Source organism: Nannospalax galili, unplaced genomic scaffold (genome assembly GCF_000622305.1).
Source record: "Nannospalax galili isolate Female #2095 unplaced genomic scaffold, S.galili_v1.0 scaffold875, whole genome shotgun sequence".
NCBI lineage: Eukaryota > Metazoa > Chordata > Mammalia > Rodentia > Spalacidae > Nannospalax > Nannospalax galili.
In genome coordinates this window covers 3,747,794-3,760,139 of record NW_008337059.1, presented here as the reverse complement: position 1 = coordinate 3,760,139, position 12,346 = coordinate 3,747,794, and the positions used below count along the sequence as shown (strand labels likewise).

Below are 12,346 nucleotides of genomic sequence, written 5' to 3'. Positions count from 1 at the left end.
CGGGTGCACCTACCGACATGCAGGCAATACACTCATACACATAACAAAAATAAAAACATTTTAACTAAGACCTGATTGTCAAGCTTGTGTAGTAAACAGCCTCATTACATTCATGCACAGTGATTCTTGTGAGACCCCCAAATGCCCAGCAGCTTTGTTGTATCCAAATGGCATAATTTCCTTCTTTTGAAAAAACGTTTTCTTACATGACTGAGAATGCATGACATCCATTTCTTTTAAATAAATTTATTTGGAGAATATTAGTAGCAAGATAACCTCCCCAGATATGACTTCATCAGGTCAGTGGAGCAGGTTCACGTGAGCATCTTACAAAGGAGTGGACCGCTACCTCAGTAGCTTCCTTCATCTTCTGTTTTCTTACTGATGATTTGTAATCCAGAATATGAAGTTTTCTCAAAAGAAGAAACTTGGGGGAAATGTCCAGAACAATGGTATTGATGTCATTTTCTTTATGAAACTTTAACTGCATATTTCAGTCTTGTGGAATCTTTTGTGTTATTCTGACTGTCGATAAGAACGAGGGGACTATGTTGATGATTCTTGATGATTTCAACAACACTTCCAAAGTACTAGAGAAAGAAAGAGTGAATTAAACATTGGTATTCCTATTGCAACGTGCTCCATGCCATTCATCTCCTCCCATTTTCTCAAGTTAGTGAAGTTATTAGGTCTCAGCTCACATTCTGCCCAGAAAGGTCTATTTTAACAAGGGCTGGAACCTTCAGAGTGGTAAGTTCTGGACTTTCTTATATTTAGTAAGACTAAAACCACACTGCTAGCCTCAATTAGCATATCTGCTTAGAGAAGTTACTTCACTAAGTTATGATGTAATATTTTTAAAAAATTTTGCTAGAGGTTTTTTAATATTTGCTTTTTGTTGTCAAATGTGTAACTGCCATAAAAATAAACTTTTCTACTTTCTTCACAAAACACAAATTACCTGTAACATTGTACAAGTCTTGACGATCTCTCAAAGGGTCTGAGTGTTAAAGGCATGATTCCCATGGTGACACTACTGTTAAGTTGGTACAGCCTTTAAGAGGCAGGGCCTCATGGGAAGTCCTTAGTTCTGGATGTGCTCTTGAGGGAATCAGGGGACCCTGGGCCTTCTCACTTCCTTTCAGTGGTTTTGCTCTGCCATGTGCTCTTGCCATGATGTGTTGCCTCACCATGGGCCTAAAACAGCAAGGCCAATCTGTTGTGGACTCAGATCTGTGAGCTAAAATAAACCTTTTATCTTTGTAAGTTGATTGTGTTAGGTATTTTTGTTACAGTGATGGAAATCAATTGAACACAAGGACTGATATAACAAAATGTCATTAGAATTGAGTACTAGGAAAACTTACTTCCTAGATAAGTTTATATATTTTGTTTTCCTTTCTGAACAAGATAATGAAGTTTTGCGAACCCTTATATTTCCATCTATGGTTGTTTGTAAGCTTAGCACTGACTTAGTGCCCAAGTAATAATGAAGTCTCATGCTAGACTCTCATCATATACGTCAATCTTTCTGTATTTGAATCCCTGGTGTCTATAGGTTTTAATTTAAGGATGTCACAAAGTTTGTTTTGAAAAGTGATCAAAGTTCTAAATGAAAGATTAAATAAATGTAACACAGACCATGAAATGAAATTCATTAAGCATACAAAGCATAGTTCATAGTCATCAGATAATGCATTTATCATTTTAAAGTAATTGGTCCTACAATACTGCTATGGTCTAAAGAATTGATTTTATTGTGTTTTCATTTTTTCAATACAGATAACTAGAATAAAACAATTAAAAAGCTTTTTATTAATTGTTTGGTTGACTTCTGAGATCTACATATTGAATAAAGTCATATGTTCAGAATATCAGACAACTTTTCAAATGAAATACTAGCTTTCTTTTAGATGGATGGCCATCTGAATGTTGGATCATGGAGGAAAGGTAAGCGATAGGGACTGTCAAATGCTTTTATCTTTACTCCTTACTTTCCCTTCAGTCATTAAGTACTTTGCAATGAAAATTGGAATTCACAATGAAATCCCATGTGATAAATGCTGTAATATACTCACTTTCTTTTTATGCGGGTATAGAGAGGGACAGGCATAGTATGTTGTTAAGCAAAATATAGTCATAAATTAAATCTATAATCTAAAAGACTAGGAAACGAAATAGCACAAGCTCTTGAAGTGAATTCCAAGGTTTTAAAGAAGTGCGCTTTGAGCTTAGGAAATGCAGAAGTGGGCTTGAACTGAGTAGAATTTGAAGTAGGAAGCGGAGTTGGAGTGTATCTAAGAAATCATTGTGATTTATTAAATCGCAATTGTGATTTAATAAAAGATGAATTAGGGATAATCATCAATTGCTGATTTCCTTCAGTTCTCTTTTATTTCTTTTCGTATTAATTTAGTGTATTTGAGATGTTCATGTATGTACAGAAAGCAACTGGTTTGATAACTCAAAATTTCAATGGCCAAGAAAATAGAGCAGTTATCAAAGCTATAAAATTACTCAATATTATATTATGCAATGTCAAACTGCATGAAAACTTAAAAAAATCCATTAACTGTATAATTACTGACCCATATATACATACAAATACAAATAGAAAGAAACAATAGCTGGGCCGTAGTGTGCACGCCTTTAGTCCCAGTGCTTGGGAGGCTGAGGCAGGTGGATCTCTCTGAGACTGAGGCCAGCCTAGTCTACATAGTGAGTTCTAGGCAAGCTGGGGCAGTAGGGAGACCCTGTCTCAAAAAACAAATAAAAAAGAAAGGGTCTTTAAAAATATACACATAGTTGATATTATGTACCAAAATTTTCATTTTCTCATTTATGTATGTAGTATATAGGAGATATCTTTTCTTATAAATAATTTAAATGAGAGTTTTAATTGACTTTCAGTATTGCCAGATACCATTATAATAATATATGGCTTATTTTAGGCCAGGGGCTGGTTATTCTGGGAATAAGATATAGTGCCGGCCTATTAATTCTGAGGTAGGGATGAAGCTTTTTAAGCCAAGAGAAATATCTGTTTATCAGTTCCCTTTGGGAACTCAAAATTTATATGAGAAAATTTCAGGACCTCTGAGTCCGACAGCTCCTCACCGGGGTACCGCCTCTTTAGAAAAGCTACACTTCGAGTCACTGTAGTGTCAGGATTGCCACCATCTCCTGTCACTGACTATGACTAAGGAATATTTTTAAAGAATTTTAAGATAAAGTTTTCAGCAATAATGAAGGATTTTATGAGCAAAGGAAAGCAGGAAGATACCATCAGCCTTTCAACCCTCTTGAAATTGCCAATGAAATCCTTTTGTGATGAATGCTATAAAACGTTCATTCTGTTTCTTTAGCATAGCATGTTGCTAAGCCAAATGCAACTGCAAATTTAAATTTGTAAACTAAAGGGCTGGAAAATGAAGTCATACAGTGATTTAATGTTGTTTGTTGATGACAATGCAATCTACCTTTCAACCCCCAATTCTGATCTTGATTAACACTCTCAGAATCAAGAGATTCATTTTCTCATTATCTGAGGCTTCATTGAAAGCCTCGAACTATAAAAATACCAGAAGAAAACAGAGGGAAAATTTCATGACTTTGAATCTGGCAATGATTTCTTAGATACACATCAAATAAAAATAAATAAGTCAATGAAAATAGGTGAAAGAGTACATAATGCCTTTTCAGTTTGTCTTACAAACACCTTTTTCCTGCCTGTCACCACTCAATCAACAATTTAATTCATTCATATAATGTTAGCTGTCAAGTATCCACTGAAGGAAGCCCTTGTACTCTGGTTTTGGAATTGCGGAAATGAAGACACAGTCCTGGTCTCATCATTGGAGAAGACAGACACCTCAGACATTAGGATAATTTTTAAATGAGTGCTGGGTTCAGAAAGCGTGTGGCTCTTTCCAAAAGAATCTTTAAAATGCTCCTGTTTTTCCTTTTTTCTTCTTTTCTTTTTTTCCTTTTTGTAAGTAGAGACAAGGTCTCATTATGGAGCCCGGACTGGACTTGAACTCATAACCTTCCAACCTCATGGGTGGGCACCATCACATTAGCTCTCAAATATTTCCTGACTGAACTTTGTTTATGCTATTTTCTCTGTTTAGATTGTTTTTTCCATTTCTTTCCTCCAACTTTCATTCCAAAGATGTAAATCCAATGCATGATTCAAGACCAGAGCAAGCATCTCTTTCTGGACTTCATGGATTATTCTAACTCACATCTCAAGATTCACTTGTAGGAACAGGCTGGCTAAACTGAAATATGTTGAGTTTCATTTTTGTTCTAATTAAAGATTTATGTTTGGTAGTTAAGACCTATGTGAGGTGTGGGGTTTTTGTTGTTGTTGTTGTGTTTGTTTGTTTTCCCACTAGGCCTATGCTCATCCTGGTCCAAAGATTATAGTACCAATGTTTCAAATCAAGTTTCTGATTTTCTTCTGTATTCTTCCCTTGTCACCTAACTTAGCACCTGAGTTTAGATTCTAGGTCTTAACTTTGGGGCTCTAAACCAGGACCTTGGTTTTTACAACCTTACTTCTACTTGGCATTTCAACTTTCATTTATAGGTCTTCTTGGACTAATAAATTAGATCAGAGTTTACTTATTAGTAATAGATGAAAAGAGGGCCTGAGGGATGGCTCAGTGGCTAAAACACAAGCATGAGGACTAAGGTTCAGCTTCCCAATGCTTATGTAAATGCCAGGTGGGTGTGATAGCCTGCCTGTAATTCAGTACTCAGAAGGCAGGGATGGAGAAGCTGGCTAGCTAAACTAGCCATATGAGCTTTGGGTTCAATTGAGAGACCCTGCCTCAATGAATAAGGTGGAGAGTGATCAAGAAAGACTTCCAGACATCAGCCTTGAGCCTCCACATGCATGTGGACATTCATGCTTGTGAACCCACATACACATATGTTCCCCCACACAAGCAAACATGCATGCACATATGCATACCACATATACAGATAACATAATAAACAAATGATAGATGCAAAGACTAGAAAAAATATCACACTATTCTTCTGCTTCTCCTAGAATTTACTGTACACAGTATGCATTGCACATTACACAGTACAGCATTTTAAAACATAGCATTTTATATTATTTTCTACTTATGATATATGCAAGCCTAGTAATATTCTTTTTTTTTTTGAGACAAAGTCTCTCTGCAGTCCCAGTTAACCTTGAACTTGCTAGGTAGATCAGGCTGGCCTCAATCTCGCAGAGATACACTTGGCTCTGCCTCCCAAGTGCTGGGATTAAGGGCATGCATCACCGTGCCCAGCCTTCCTTTTGTGTTTTTCTGCTTGATCTCTGGCACTTCACAGGCAGGCTGCAATTGTGCTCAAGGCATAGTTGTAAAGCTGAGTTAAAGAAGTTACTAGCCAGGCATAGAATAATTTCCCATAATCCCATACTCAGGAGGATCATGAGTTCTATGTCAGCTTAGGCTATACATCAGGGTTCTGCCTCAAAATAAATAAATAAATGTATGAACATATAAATAAAGTGATAAATAATGCATCACCAACCTCCTCGCCATTTTTCTTCCTTCCCAAAGCATATTGTTTTGTTGCTTCAATAAATCGCACAGGAATATTATATACTCGCTTATTAAAGAATACAACTAGTGTATATGGCTGTTTGGAATCGTGGCCAGAGCTTTTCCGAATAAGAAATGATCCATCCTGTTTAATAAAAGTAAAGCATAATTATGGTTAGTATCACTTATGCTTCTGTAGGCTAGAAATCAGTTTACGAAGAATATCTACATTATTTTCAAAAGGTGATTATTCAGCTCTGTGTTTTTGTTATTGACTGGGGTTCATTATTTTCCAAGAGACAAACCTGAATGAAACCATTGCTAGCATTTAATGTGTTAACTAAGGTAGGGATCATGCTTTCAGGATTTAGAAATGTGTAAAAGGACACAGTAAGATCAAACCCAGAGGATTCTCTTGAGCTGAAGCCCATGTCCACACTTCATATGAAAATATTGTGAAAAAAAATGGAGACTGGGAATTAAAATTTTTACCTGAAGAAAATGCTCACCTCAAAAAACTTAGGTTAAAGTAGAAAAAACTATTACAGAATGCTGAATTTTTGTTAAATATTTTATAAGATATTCCAGAATCAAAAATTTTAAAGTTCTGAACAAAACCTGGCCAAAAAACCAGGAAGAAGAAATTCAAGAAGAGGCGAGCAAACTTAGGAAGTAATTTGGAAGAAACAGTAAACTCTGTCTCAGAAACAACGGGGAAAAATTACAAGCTATCCAGGGACTCAGTAGACTCCAACAAAGATTTAATACATGATTCTGAAGGAAGATATGGAGACAATCACAACATTTAAATATTTTATTTATTATTTTTATTTTTATGTGTATGAGTGCATTGCTTGCATACACGTAAGTGCACCCATGTGGTGCGATGCCCGTGGAGGTCAGAAGAGGGCATTAGATCCCTTGGAACTGGAGTTATGGATGGTTGTTAGCTGCCATGTGGGTGCTGGGAACTGAACCCAGGTCCTCTGCAAGAGCAGCTAATGCTCTTAACCACTGAACCATCTCTACAACCCCAACCACAGCATTTAAAATAGAATAAATAGGGGCTGGAGAGGTGGCTCAGCGGTTAAGAGCACTGACTGCTCTTGCAGAGGACCCAGGTTCAATTCCCAGCTCCCACATGATGGTTAACAACCATCTGTGCTTCCAGTTCCAGGAGATCTGATGTCTTCTGACCTCTGTGGGCATTGCACAACACGGGTGCACTTACACAAATGCAAGCAGTACACTCATACACATGAAAAAAATTAATAAAATATTAAAAAATTTAAGGATCCATATTTAAAAATATAAAATAAAATAGAGTAACTAAGAGGCACAATAGAGTGTGAAGACTGTGATTGATAGGGAATACAGAAAGGTACATGATTGTAGACTGAGGAACACAAGCAAAGTAATGGAGCAGAACTATCATTCAGACGATAACTTAGGGGGCTGGAGAGATGGCTCAGCAGTTAGGAGCTAATGTACTGCGCTTTCAGAGGACCACAGTTTGGCTCCAATGCTCACATCAGGTGGCTCACAATCACTTGTACCTCCAGCTCCAGAGGATCTGATGCCTTCTTTTGGCTTCTGAGGACATATGAGCTCACATGCACATACCCACACAGAGACACACCCAGATACACAAAACTTAAACATATTTGATATAAGAGAAAATCTTTTTTCTACACATTGAAAGGACTCCTTTCTACCTGATAAAACTGACCTGAAGCACTCCAGACACAGTCTGGTAACACAGAATTTAAAACAAAATGATTACAGAGCATTCAGATTAAAGTATCAAATTACATATAAGAGGTAAGAAAATAGCTTTAGCAACAGGTTCTCCAGAGCCTCATTTAAAGCAAGACAATCAAAGCAAGCAATGTTTAGAAACTCAAGCTAAGGATTTCACCTCCAACCAAGATTTCTGCCAAGTTCAATGCTATGGGCAAAATAAATTTTAACATGTCATAACGTAGGGAATGATGTAAGCTTCATCCGACAAGAGACAAATGGGGAAGTCAGCCACAGGACCGTTGGAAAGCATTGATATATTTAACTGTATCCCTAGAACCAAAACAAGGGCAGGGAAGAGCAGTATGGAAATATTGTGTTTCTTGAGGCAAGTGAGGGGCACCCATCTTCCCTTAAAGCCCTGGGTAGGTGTCAAAATGAATACTAGTGTTAACTATAATTCTTTAAGCTTATATTGTGAACACTCCTTATGATGTCATTTTCCTGTAAATAAGCAAAACTCATCAGGGATGGGCAAGTTGACTCTAGCCTCTAGCTGAAAACTGTTGAGCTCTCGAGACCTTGCTGTCTTGTCTGCCTTGAGCAAAGGACTACTATTCTCACAGTCAGTGGGACTACCCTTTTCCAGCTCCAATCTCCTCAAGCAGGATGCCTTGAGACAACTGTGCGAAGACTGTGATTGATTGCCCTAGCTCCAGGAGGTGCAGCACCAGCTAGGGCTCAACGAAATAGCCACCAGTCCTTGGCAGGTCTTCCTTATCACAAGCCTCAATGAACTCCAGAGGACCCTGCAACCATTTCCATCTTGGCCAAAGGGGTTAGCACTGTCCCTGGTGGACTAGCAGAGGGGCGGCAGTGACGGGGGCTAGAAGGCAGGCAGTGACTGACTCAAAACACAGGCCTTAGTGACTGCGGTTGCTACTGAGGCAAGTCCGTGATTGGCTCAAAACTTCTCCTTTTGCACTCTTCCGGGCTACCTTGCCTGATGTTGCAGCATCAGACCCAGTTAAAGGCTATCTTTCCCTGCCACTTTCAGTGGTGTGGACTGAGCTGGTAGGAGGAAAACAACAGGCCCCAGAAGCAGTAGATAGAGGAGGTGGCAGAAGAGATGGCAGAACGCCAGAAATGATCAACCAGCAGCGGCAGCGCTGGCTGAACAATGGAAGGCCAAGCTGTGAAAGCAGCAAGGTAGCCAGTTGGTTGACTGCTGAAGAGGTGGTGAAGATGGTCCAGTTGGCAGTGACCCCACCGGGCACACTGGATAGTGCCTAGGTCTAAGGGTGCCTATACCTGAGGCCTGCACGAACACTACAACACTAGAGGGCGCCACATACTGCTGCTTCTGATAGCCTACTGCTGTGCTCTGCCAAACTGAGGACACCAGCCCCCGCCCACCGCCCCAAAAGCTTCTTCCTACCCATGATTTCCACCTGGCTGGAGAAAGGAACCCTCAGCCATCTGATTGGTGACTTCTGACAGACATGTACGGTTTTCTTTGTTGTTGTTTTTTTAAGTGAGAGAAGGGAGAAAGAAAGTGACAAGGGGAACTTGCATTGCATCTGCCCCCAGGGGCTCTCTTCCTAGTTTTTTGTTTTTTTTTTTTTAAACTGTCATTATCCAGATCTTTAACCTCGTGAGTTGGTCCAAAATAGCCTGTCCCTGTGTACGCCTGGATGGAGCTCATGAAGGACCAGGTCTTCCCTCTGGCACCCACTTCTCTCCACTGTTTGAAGAACAGCAGAGACTGTGGAGCCTTGAGATTAAAGGTTAAGTAGGAAGCAGATGGATGAATAGAAAGGATGCTCTGAAAAGAGAAGTGGGTACTGGGGAACAATCCCTGTACCCACTGTTGTGCAATTATTTAATCAACATTAATCATGATGAACTGAGGGCACAATATAGGATTTATAGATGACCAGACCTTGCTGGATCTGTGCAAGGCCTCTTCAGCAGACTTGCGGTCACAGGCACCAGCATACCAGGGCTTACAGAGGAGGTCAGCTTCCTGTGAGATAGAGACACTGTTAAGCATGAACTGGACCTCAAAGTACTGCTGAAACGTTAACAATCCATTCTGAACAGTCTTTGCAACTTTGGGAGACTCAGGTCTACATCATCACCAGTAATGTGAAACAAGTTTTGTGCTTCCTTTGGCAACCAAAAGGATTATATCACTAGCTCTTTCTGATTTGCATTAGCTGCTAAATTTGGAATTTGAACATCGCTAAATCTCACTAGGCTCCTGACCCATTATTTTCTTCTAAATAAGTTACAAATTATTTTTTCATTGTGTTCTCTTGTTGCTTTATAGAGATCTTCATTATTTGGAGTGTGTGTAGATTCCTGTGAGTGCAGGTGCATGTACGTGGTGTGTGTGTGTGTGTGTGTGTGTGCGCGCGCGCGCGCATGTGTAGGACAAACATCAACGCTGGGTGTTGTTCTCCAGCTCTGGGTGTCTAATGCAGAGCAATGTTGTCCTTTGGGAAAGTACAGAGTTAGGCTCCTAAGTGCCTGTGATCATGTTCAATATACAACTTTGTTTTAACCTTGTTTCTGTTTAAGATATCTTATTTTTTCCTGTGAGTGCAGGTGCATGTACGTGGTGTGTGTGTGTGTGTGTGTGTGCGCGCGCGCGCGCATGTGTAGGACAAACATCAACCCTGGGTGTTGTTCTCCAGCTCTGGGATTATGAACACACAGTATCACACCTCTGTTTTTGTTTTGTTTCATTTGTGGGCGCTGGGGACTGAACTCAGGTCCGTCCTCATGCTTGCACAGCAAGCACTTTACCAGTGGAACTCTTTCCAATGTTTTAGTAATATTTTACTTGATTTTGACAAATAAGGATAATTCTTTATCATCTTTACATTTTTATTAAGCTCAGAGAGATTATTCAAGTGCATACAGAGTCCCTTTGCTTTCTCTTTTATATTGTTTTGTTTTATATGGGTTTTAATATCATAAGCCTCCACAGTTTTATTCTGAGGAAATGATAAAGTTTAAATAGAATCTCTGAAAGGAATAGCGGCAAGCACAGTACATTTCCTTGCTATTTTAAAGAAACACTAATTATTATTCAAGGCATCTGGAGTATAAATTAGAAGAGCATGGTCTTAGCCACTGAATAAATGGGATATTTTGTATTCATCAAACCAACTCAAAATCTAGACTCCATTCCCAAGCCTTATTCCCAGCTGTCTTCAGAGAACTGCCCTCTCCTGCAGCTTACTGGAAACAATTCAGTGATATCAAGCTCATGCCATACCTGGTCTGAAAAAGTGGAATTAGATGAAAAGCTAGGCAACGGTGGATCCACAGTTGGGCTTCCCCCTTCTGAAAATCCTAAAAGAGATTTGAAATAGCCATTGATCTTCACTAGTTTTTGTGCATGTAACTGTGCCTACCCCTCACTGCTGAGCTGGTACACACACACACACACACACACACACACACACACACACACCCAAACACATTTATCTCCTTAGGACAGTGGATCTCAGAAGGTGGTCCCAGGACTTTTAGAAATCTCCAAGATCCTTTCAGAGGTTTGAGAAGTCTTTGCTTTTTCCAGACACCTGTTATTGCGAAGGCTGATTTTTTTTTCTATGTATTTCAATGAGAAAAACATACTGCAACTGTTGACTTCAGACATTAAAAAGTTCTGCAAACAGGAACTGGCAGTGCAGCCCTATAATCCAGTTGTTCAAAAAGCTAAGGCAGGAGGATCTCAAGTTCAAGGCCAGTCTGGGCTACACAATGAATTCCAGGCCAAATTAGTGAGCAAATTAGTGAGACCCTGCCTTAAAATAAAAAGTAAGAGGGCTGGAGATGTAACATATGCAAGGCCTTAGGTTCAATCCTCAGTACTGACAAATAAATAAGCTAGGAATAATTTGCATAGCTATAACCTTGATACTCAGGAGGGCTGAGGAGGGAAGGTCGCTGTGAGTTCAGAGCCCCCTGGGGCTACATAGTGAGTTCCAGGCCAGCTTGGGCTACATAGTGAGACCCTGTCTCAAAATAATAGCAGTGATGGAGGGCTGGGCAGGCCCCACAAAGATGGGTCTAAGGGAAGAGTGACTTCTAACAGGTGGAAACAGTACTCCCAGGTGGAGCAGCAAAGGCGAGAGGGTGGTCAGACCTTCCCAAGGCACACAGTATGGGGTGCTAACTGGTTTCTGAGGACTGGATAGTTGGGGGTGTACCAAAGGCTAGCATTTTTGGAGTCATGAACATGTGCCAGGACTGCTCTGTTTTCAACATGCATTCGACATTCATTTTGTCCTTACCCTGCTCTTTGGGGGAGGAACTGGGATACCCTGTTTTATGGAGGAGACCTTCCCAGATCACCCCATCTAAAATGCCTGCCCTCAAGGCCTCCATCACTCTCTACCACCTACCCCATACCACCTTGCTCTGTCCTTCATGGCACTTTAAGTTCACTTGATACGACAGTCTATCTCTGTGTTTATTGTACTGCCTGTTTCTTTTGATGTAATATAACTGTCATGAGGACAGGGTCTTTGATTCACCCCAGAGTCCTCTCCACCTAGAACAGTGTCTGACACATAACAGAGAAATGATCAGTAATGAATGAAGCAGTGACTCAAGCTGAAACACAAAGTTTTGTAAATAATGAAAAGTCAACTTCTATAGCCAGATCATTTTCACTTTGTGTTGTCAGAATTAAAAGAAAAAAACTATTTAGCAAAAGTTACTTAACGTGAACCAAAAATGTGATTAAGACTTTTTTTACTTATTTATTTAATAACCATATACTTAGAAGAAACACTTCATTACCACAGCATTGACATATTCAATAACAATTTCCTGAGCTAAGATGCATCTCTTTCAAAATTGGCTGTAAATTTTTAGGTTTAGAGTTGAATTATTACAGTTATACAATATTGTACAGTATAAACCCTATAAGGTATAAAATTAAATGAGGATTAAAACTTTTAAAGACCTAACATATGTAGCAAAAACGTAAATTTTTATAAATGACAAGTTTATTTGAA

The 12,346-nt window shown here is 39.4% G+C and overlaps 1 protein-coding gene across 2 annotated transcripts in view; it reads right to left on the bottom strand.

Moving 5' to 3' along the window:
- Positions 1-226: 226 nt before the first annotated feature.
- Blnk (B cell linker) overlaps positions 227-12,346 on the bottom strand; it is an 80,849-nt gene continuing 68,729 nt past the window's right edge. For both annotated transcript variants that reach the window (XM_008831996.3, XM_017797877.1), the window contains exons 14-17: positions 10,594-10,670; positions 9,250-9,333; positions 5,557-5,712; positions 227-590 (exon numbers count right to left, since the gene is read on the bottom strand). In XM_008831996.3, coding sequence (XP_008830218.1) covers positions 471-590; positions 5,557-5,712; positions 9,250-9,333; positions 10,594-10,670 — 437 coding nt within the window. In that variant the 3' untranslated portion in view covers positions 227-470. The remainder of the gene's footprint in view (positions 591-5,556; positions 5,713-9,249; positions 9,334-10,593; positions 10,671-12,346) is intronic.